The following is a 9,402-nucleotide window of genomic DNA, read 5'->3' on the forward strand; positions in this document are numbered from 1 at the left end:
TGAGTGGACTTGGTAGGTGAGTGAGCAATGGCCAGTGGATGTGCAAACAAACAGCTTCCAATGCACCCCTGTGCACAGCAGGGTTCTGGATGTGTGCAAAGATGAGGCCATGGCTGTGTGTGAAGTCCTGCCCAGCAGCACACATTTGTGCTGTGTTCTGTGGGGAGGTGTGTGAATGTGTGTCTGCGCATGCATGTGTCTCTGTTCCACCTTCCTGACAGTCTGTGTGGCCTCTGCCTTGAACTGTCTGAACTGCCATGTTGATTTCATGTTGTCTTTCAGAATCACTATCAGTGACCCCTGAGGACTGGCAGCCACGGTACGTTTTGCACTCTCCCTGCACTGCATGAGTCATTGTGTCCCATCCTCCATTACTTTGTTCTGCAGCTCACCTCTGCTGCCTAGTTCTTGTGTTAGTAACAAGAGTCCCTTGTCCAATGAACCACCTCTGCCAGGATCTCATAAAAGGAGGAGTCTTGAACAGAAGAACTGGCTGATCAGAGTCAGGGCAGCTGCTTGAGCTGCAGGAGCTGGGAAAGCCTCGGTACCTGATTTAAGGTCACTAGAGGACCCTTTCTCTGCTTCTAGATAGAGGAGGAGGGATGGGGGAATGAGCTCTGGCAACAAGGTCTAAACTGTGCGTGTGTCTCATTTGTCTTATATGCACACTGACTGGGAGATCAGCTGAGTGAACTCTGTTTTGATTTGGTTTAATCAAGATAGAGACTTGGGGAGTTGTTAGTTCAGACTCCTCTTCTTATATTCTCATGTCTGGCTGGAGAAGTGCTCCCATTGTCACTGTGTCCCCAGTGCTCATGGAAGGCAGGAGTTGGGGTCACTAATATCAGGACTTCCATGTCTGAGTGCAAGGTAACTCTGACATTGAATGTTCCCTGTAATCCTTGTGTCCTATTGCACTTAGAAGCAAGCTCCCTTTTGCTTGTTCTCCACTTGACCCTTTACCTTCTAGGTTACTCTTCTGCTTCGATTCAAACTGCCTTCTCTCCTCTGCCTTCTGCCCCTGTGAGAGTTAGGCTTTAGTGATCTGTGTCCCCCAAACACTGCCTGTCCTGCCTGTTCCCTTTTCCTGTCTCCTTGCATTTTGCAGCATTGTACTTGTTCAGTGATGTAGCAGGGTACTGGGGCAGGCTCATGCAATACTGCTGCACTAGCCCAAAACCCCTTCCTTGTCCTTTTAATGCTGAAGAGTGGGGTTGTAAAGAGGAAGATCTAGCAAATTGTCCTGAATCTTTTTCCTGGGAACCTCCAGCCCTTATTGATAGAGGGACAGAGGTCAGAACAGGGCAGGTGTGGGGGTTTTGGGTCTCTTCTCCCTTTCTCTGTGGATATTGTTTCTTGAAGTGAAAGGTCTGAGAGGGGCACAGCAGCAGCTCCTGTAGGTTCCCTTGCTGCTGGCTGTAGCAGAGAACTGGGGGGAGCAGTGTGTGCTGAAGTGCTCTCTTAATAGGAATAGCAAAGATCAAGCCCCTGTTCCAGGGCAGGGGGATTCACTGCTAGCCCATCTTGCAGCAGGTTGATGTCTGTTACTGCTGCATGTAGCTGCAGTTAGAGCTGAGAGGTACCACATCACATCAAACCAATGCAGTGATTGCTCAGTGATTGACATCTCTGAGGACGTCATCCATCAGCCCTCCTCACTGATGACACACTGCAGAGGTGCTGAGAGCAATCAGCAGTTTCCTCCAATACTCTGCCTACTGCAGACATCCCTGACAGCCCTAGAAACATGCATCTTGGTGAAGAACCTCAGTGAAGAGGCTTGCTGTTGTCTGTACCTCATTCTGGGACTCGCTGTTATGGGGCGTTCTGTTCTTAATCTGGCATCAAGAGCACCAAGGAAATAAAAGTTAAAAACCAAAACAACACCAAAAAAAACCCTAAAACACACCCAAAATACCACCCAAACCCTTTTGCATTCCAAGGGAATAAATGTAATGTTTTACCATCTCTGTTAGGTCCTTATCAGCAGAACTCTCTATTAGCCTGTTGGTTTCTAGGTATGCTGGGCACAGTCTGGGTATGGCTTGAAAGACTGACTTCAGGTGGCATGACAGTCACTGTAACTGGTCTCCTCAGGCTCCTGCCAGGACTCAGGTCTTACTTCCCAGGACAAGAGACTGCTGCAGGCTTCCCCATAAGCAAAACTTTGTTCCCTGTTGTCCTGACACAAGAAAGTGACTTTTCAGTAATAGAAAAGGACTTGGCTAATAATGCAGTGGGACAGACTGAAACAGCATTTCAGGGGTAAATGGACTTCTCTGTCCATTTTTGTGCTGGGAAACAGTTTTCAGCCTTTAGCACCCTTACCAAGCAGATTCTGCAGGTGTCTCCAGAAAAGCTGAGCGGAGACAAAATCTGTAACTCTAAAGACAGCCCTTCCCCCTAAAAGGCTTTGAGTGTCTGCAAAGATCAGTTATAAAATAATACATTTATTAAAAAGCAGCCCATCTGCCTGGGAATTGTTTGTGCTCCTTTCAGGCTTATTTATTCTGGTAGGGTCAAGTGGTCTCTCTTGCCAGAACACATCACACAGTCCAGTGACTTGAAGCATCCTTTTCATGTAAATCTACAGAGACTCTTAGAACAACGTGTCCAAACTCCTGAAATGCAAATAGTCCTCCAGACTTCTCAAAAAATGCCTTCTAACACATGTGACAATGCAACAGCATCTCACTAAAAGCTGAGCTCTGTAGGGTTTTAATTCAAGTGCTGTTGCTATTCGAATGAGGGAAGTAGCCAGTGAGGGTTGGTGTGGCTGCAGTTACACCAGGAACACCCTCTAGAGATAATGCACAGATGCCATGAGCCATAAAGCTCAGGGTCACAGATCCTGTACAGGAGCAGTAACTTGACTGGCATGCTGACAGTGGGGTCTTGCAGTCCCTGTTGACATTTCCAGTCAAGGAAATAATGTTTGCAGAATGTTTTACTGTCTGAAGCTTTTTTTGATGTATCATTTCCCAAAGCAAGGAACAAGTGGCTGTAATTGTTTTGAGATTTGGGGCTTAATAGATGTGGAGCAATAAATTCTGCTGAGGTCTAATAAACAGGACTGTAGAGTTGCTCTGGTTCATTTGCTGCAATGAGGGAGCTTGCCCTGATTTATAGGAGTGTAGCTCCTCTGGTGCCAGCATGATTATAGACTTCCAGTCAGTGCAAAACAAGACTTCTCTATCTCAGAGGACTGTACTGGTGCAAATATCCTCCTCTGCCACTCTTCCCTTCCTCCCCTCCTTTCTCTCATGCCTTGTGTTAGGGAAGGACCTTCATTTCCAGCAGGCAGTTGATTCTCTGTAATCCAAATTAAAGCTTGTCAGTGTGGAATTGTTCTGGCATTAATTCTGGGACACTGGTTCTGTATGATCAGTGCAATTGCTTCCCTTCTATTTGGTCTGCATCCTCTTGGATTTGCTCTTTGTATTTCAGGGAGTTTGGACTGTAGAACTACTCTGGCTTGGTACTGAGTGATTTGATTATCATAATGATACACCATCATGATGCTGTTTAGGTTGCAGACGCTGCAGGGAGTATGCTATAAAGGAGAAACATAGATTGGACTCACTGCCTTACAGAACACTTTTAATCTGTAAACTGTAGTCTGTCTGAAGTGATCTTCTGAGGAATGAGTTGAGACAGCAGGGGGGTTCTTGTGTTTTCTGGGGTTTTGTTTTTCCCCAGTCTCTTACAGGAAGGACATCCTAGAATACTTAATCCATGCAGAGAGCAAACACATTGCTTCCCACTTAACTAGCTACAGTACCAGCAAGAGAGCTGAAACAGAATTGAGTAGCAATGGCCAAACTTCCTTTTATTGAAGTAGAAGCTGCATTTGCTGAGCACCAGAACTAGAGAAGTGGAAGCAGCAAGCTTGCCCTGAAACATCAGTGTCATGTATTGGAATAGGGAATCTCAGGCTTGCAGTAGCCTCAAGGGCAGGGGTAGAAGGTGCTCCACCAAACCAGCCAAGAACCTCTGACAGCAGCGCGTCTCAGAGGGCCCCATCCATGCTGTGTGACTGTCATGTGCTTGATACAGGAGCTCACTGTTGTCCATGCTTCTCAACTCTCATTCCAGAGCCACTGCACTCACTGGTAATAAACCTCTGCACTTCCAAATTTCAGAAGGGGAGCAGAAGTGGCTTTCCAGCAGATTGCTTTACTGCTGATCCATACTGTGCAGAAAGGCCAGTGCAAGGCCTGATACAAACCTGCAAGTCTCCTTTGTGGAGCTGCATCTGGTACTTTGTGCCTTGAGTTTTCTTCTCTTGCTGGCTCAGGCGAGGTGGAGAAGCATGAGTGATTGTGACTGCGATTGCTGTGCTAACCACGGTGTGTGTTCTCTTGTTTTTGTTTTCTGCTTTTTCACAACAGAAGGGGCCCTGCCTCACCTACTCGACCTACCATAATCCGACCGGCTGAACCGTCCCTCTTAGATTTATAACTCGAGGCTGTAGACAGCTGGCGACGAATGCCGTGCTGGCGGCTGCCCCATCCCACCCTCCCTTCCACAGCCACAGTCACTCCTCTCATCCATCCCACATCTCTGCCTCCCACCGCCCCTTCCTGGTGTGTCGTAAAACACTAGCCTAGTGATTGAGCTCTTCGTCTTCACTCGTGCGTCCTGTATTGCTTTGTGAGCATAGAGTAGCCTTCATTCAGTGGCATGGATCCCTGAAGTACACGGGCTCCTTGGAGAGATCAGCCGCAGGGACATCCTTAAGTCCAAGTGGTGGCTGTCCGTCCATCTGCCTGGTCTAGCCTGGATAAGTGTCCTGCCTGCATCAGTTAGCTGTAGCACCCGGGACTGATCTGTAGCTATTTTCTTGTAGTTAAGACTAAAGTGTGACTTAGAAGAACAATACTATCAAACCATATGACACCGTTAGGAACAGATTAAATGTCCTGTGTATTAGTTTGACTTCTAAGGTGCAAAAATTCATGTTGGGAACAGTGCAATCAACCTTCTATCCAAGTGAGGCAGGGAAAACAAGGAAGGGGGGAACTCAATGGATCAGCATAGTCCTGCTAGAGTGAAGGCTGAGATAGCGCACACACCTCAGCGTGCAGGGAGCACACGGACCTGCTCACACTCGGCTCCCTAAGAGCTGGGGCAATCCCGCTGGTGATGCAGTGCTTTTGCATCATCGCTTTTGGCTGACTTTCCTGAAGCCAGCAGGGAGAGGGGAATAGATCCGCTGCTCCCCCCTTGCAAATGGGCAGCCAAATGTTTTCAGGGAGTTTTGCTGTGTAATGTTTTGTTGAAAATCTTTCTGCTTTGGATAAGCACATCTTTCAGTGTGGTTTGGGTACTGTGGTGACTTCTTCCGTAGCCTTTTCTTCTTGCATGTGGATGGTACGTGTTTGGGGAAACTTGTAACTGTTGTTGATCGCAACTCATCTTCTTAAGGTTTGGTTTTTACTTTTCATGCTACATGTATTAAAAAAAATACTTGAGAATTAAAAATATATCAACTATCAACCCTGTCCATCTCAGATGTCATGTCTCTACCAGAGCTGAATGAGCCATTTGTGTTGCAGGCTTTCAACCAGGCCTGATTCAGATTTTTAACTTCTCTCATTTCAGTGCTATTGCTCTTAATTTCTGTTGTGGATCCTCTGTTGTTCTGATGCCAGTTCCTTTCTGTATTTTAACTATTGTTTTACTACTTCTCCCCCTTCTTCCTTCCCTTTTTCCCTTTTTTCTTTGTTTTTCTTGTCTTTACCCTCCAGCCGGCCGGGTAAGGCCAGTCCCTCCCGCCCGGAGAGCCCAAAACCACCATTTGACATGTAGGCCTGCTCCCTCTGAGACTCTTTGCCTGCCTCTTAGCTGTTCTGTCCTGGAATGGTCTGACTCGAATCTCACCCATGGCTTGTTTTGTTTGTATTTTGTGACACACACACATATCAGATGTGATTGTAGTGAAACTGGTTTCTTCATTATTTTTTTTTCTTCCCAGCTGCTTAAAGGAGTTAAACAAGTATATTGTAGTAATGAGAAACATATCTTTACTGTTATAAATATCTATAAATATATATATAAGATGAAAAATCTATATATGTCCAGGTGTTTAAAGCCATTTGTGCTTCCATGTGGATTTTAGGAAATACTTAAGTAGGGAAAATCTATATACATATATATATACACTTACATCCAAAAAGCTAACCAAATCCCAATGTTGAGTTTTTGAGCCGATTGTTAAATTCTCTGCTGTGTGCAGTTGGGTTATTGTATTACCCCAGACTTGTGGGTGAACTGTCTCAGTGCTGGTAGTAGCTGTGATGCAGTTTGTGATCTACCTGTCACTCTTGTTTATTGGATGAAATAAACTATCATTTCTGTATAATGAAGGTCTCCATGACTAGAATAAAACCATCTCTCTTTCTCTTGCTCTTTCTCTGGGTGATTTTCAAATCGTGTTTAATTATAACCTCATCTTTTCCATCTCATAGAGCTTAAAAAGCTGTACATGCAAGCAGGTGCTATCACTGGTAGGGAAGGTGGAGCAGATCTGCATCAACTACTGAGGAGCTGCAGTAGTGAAACACCTTGTCAGACATGGAAGTTGTTATAAAGGAAAATGCATGGAGGTGCTGCAGTGACTGGACATACAGGAGGTGGGACTTTTGCACACAATTGCTTGGTTCTTACAAAGGTGTTTTTGCCAAGGCTGTTTGTGTAGCACAGTGACCAGGTGTTGAGTTGTAGTTTCTCTGTTTAGCGGTGTCTTTTGGGCCTGTACCTGAAGTACAGCCTAACCACAGTCTAACACACATAAGCAACTTCCCATTAGGAGCTGGCTTTAGGCTGAAGTGGGATTTCTCCCCTGGTACAGACTGGGTAAACCTGTTCCTGCTCTCTCATGCCAGAAGAGTGAGCGCTGCGTGTCTCGGACCATGGTTGCTGCTTCTCACAGTAGCAATCATGTTTCTCCATAATTCCGGAACTTACTGCTGCCATCCCAACAGTTGCAATGGGTTCCTTAAGGCCCTGTGTCCTGGGGCTCCAGCACTTCATCTGCAGGAAGAGCTTTGGGGTTGCTGACTTAAATCAGTGTAATACTGATGCCCGATTTGGCCATGAGTGCTCCTGGCTACAGCTGCTGTGGTACTTGTGAAATCTCCCTGGCTTAGACTTTAGTAATAAGCTAAAACTCCTCTTGATTTTATTCACAGTAGATACTGGTGTGGATTGAGGGAATTCTAGTGATTCCTTTCTCTCTGTGTTCAAACTCTCTCTTTTTTGCCTCTTATTAAGGGTTGCAGCTTCAGCTTCTCTGCAATGGGGCAATAACCAGTGCTTGCCCTACCCCATCCTATTTCTTTCCTCACTGGAACTGCTCCATCTACCCCTTGTGTTTATATATGAGAAACCTTTACTGGTTGTCAAAGGCTAAGTATGTTCTGATGGGAATTTCAGTTTCCCTTCCCACACAAGAGCAGCTTGTGTCCATTGATCTACACTGTGTCCACCAGTGTCCAGTTCCCTGTTGTTCAGTGTTTATGGCCTTTAAGCAGCATTTTCTCTTTCCCCTCAGCTCAGAGGTGCAGAAGCGGTTCACTTGCTCTGATTTAAAGCTACTGAGTGTCAGGTGAACAGTAGTTCCTGCTCCAAGCAAAGCTGTGGTCAGGGAAGCACCCCTGAAGAGAACAGGGTAAAGAATCAATCTGAAATGCTGGCCAAGAGAAACATTTCGGGCTTGTCAGCACTCTGGCTACAGGAAAACATTCATGAAAGCCCAGTGAAAAGGGGCATCAATCCAGGGCAGGTATTTTTAAGAATTCATTCTTCACCTTTTTTCCTGGCCAAATTTTAAGATCTGTGCAGAAGAAATACATCTGGTCAGTGCTCATCTGAGGAAGTTTATTCAGAAAGCAAACTGCTAACATGATTAAATCACCTCTGCAAGAGACCACAGCCCTTCTTCACTGGTCTTGTCTCCTTCCCCCTACTAGACTAGAACACCCAATAAATAGTTATTCCATTTACAATAATGCTCTGTATTAAGTCATGCCCTACTCCTGTTAGTTATGGTACAGATTTATGAATAGCCTGAGCAGGCCTCACACTGCAGGAGGCTCAGTCCCTCTCCAACGAATACACAGCATTCTACACAAACACACTATGAACACAGACCCACAGCCAGGACTCTGGAGCCCACATCACTTGTGTCATGCTAGTAACAGGCACCACTCCTGCCATTCACATGAAGGGAGTTCAGAAAGCAGCATCCATCTTCCCCTGGTGGGATGTTCTGTGAATGCTTTTTCAGTTGTGTATGGAAACATCCAGATGAACCACTTGGGAAAAGAAACCCCAGCCTGCTTCTAGCAGTAGAAGCCAAGCTGCCTGTACCATGCTGGGCACAAGAAAAGATCGGTCTCTGTTGCTGACAACCCCAAAAACTCTGTTCCCATGCTTGCAAATAATTGAGAGTTTAACAGGGACATGGTGTGTGCTTGTCCAGGTGCATGCAGTGAGGGTGGGTCCCTTAAACCTCCCCTGCAATATTCCTTGAAACTCCAGTGCTGGAACTAACCTGCCTAAAGCCAGGCAGTTCCTGCCTTGGAGGCAAATGCAGTTGCAGGATATTCACTTGCACACCCAGGGGCTTGGCTTTGCTGCAGCTTCATGGGTCGCTCTCCTTCTCCATGTTTTACTGCTCCTTAGAACTAGGGCTATGGCTTCAAGTGCCCAGTGATCCTACTGTTGTTGATGTGTGTCCCAGGAACTTAAACAAGGGCCACAGGAGGATTCCACACACTTAATGCACTCCTTACCCAACTGGGAGAAAAGGAAAATTAAGGGATGGAGAACTAGAACTCCTGGAGTCCAGAAATTCAAAACAAAGCATGTTTATTAAGTGGTTTCCTTTTACTTATTTCTCCCATTTTTAAAATAAATAAAACCTTCAGACACATACAAGTGAAACACATCCTTCAAAGTGCAGTTACATTTCCACCCCACTCCCAAGAATCACATAAAGCTTTGTCAAGTAACCAAAAAGACTCAAAAGGCAACCCTGGGTCCTCACCCTAGCACTGGGAACAGCCGGGAGCCTCTACCTGTTGGCTGTTCAAGGCTGGTTTCAAATACAGTTGCAAGAGGCAGGCTGCAGAAGAGAGGGAAGTTTAAGATACATAGTATGAAACAGAAATGACCTGTTTAAAGTCCGAAGAGTTCATTACCAGAATAAGTTAGTTACTTTGGGAGCCCTGGAAGGGACTAGGCTGATGACAGTCATGAGTGATGGATCAGAACCGCTGCTGTGAAGCTGGCTGCTGGCACCAGAATCCAGCACAAGGCATTCAGTCATTTGCCCCAAGTCATGGAAGCCCCTTTCCCCGGCCAAGCACCAGCACCAGCTGCCTCCCAAGGTTAGTT

The 9,402-nt window shown here is 46.0% G+C and overlaps 1 protein-coding gene across 1 annotated transcript in view; it reads left to right on the plus strand.

Annotated features, from left to right (window-relative positions):
* Positions 1–5,952, plus strand: part of DNM1 (dynamin 1) — a gene marked incomplete at its 5' end in the record, with an annotated part of 42,173 nt that extends 36,221 nt beyond the window's left edge. The window contains one exon of the mRNA XM_010017834.1: positions 5,751–5,952. Coding sequence (XP_010016136.1) covers positions 5,751–5,811 — 61 coding nt within the window. The remainder of the gene's footprint in view (positions 1–5,750) is intronic.
* Between the last annotated feature and the right edge of the window lie 3,450 nt (positions 5,953–9,402).

The sequence above is a fragment of the Nestor notabilis genome, unplaced genomic scaffold, assembly GCF_000696875.1.
Source record: "Nestor notabilis isolate BGI_N333 unplaced genomic scaffold, ASM69687v1 scaffold20667, whole genome shotgun sequence".
Taxonomy (NCBI): domain Eukaryota; kingdom Metazoa; phylum Chordata; class Aves; order Psittaciformes; family Psittacidae; genus Nestor; species Nestor notabilis.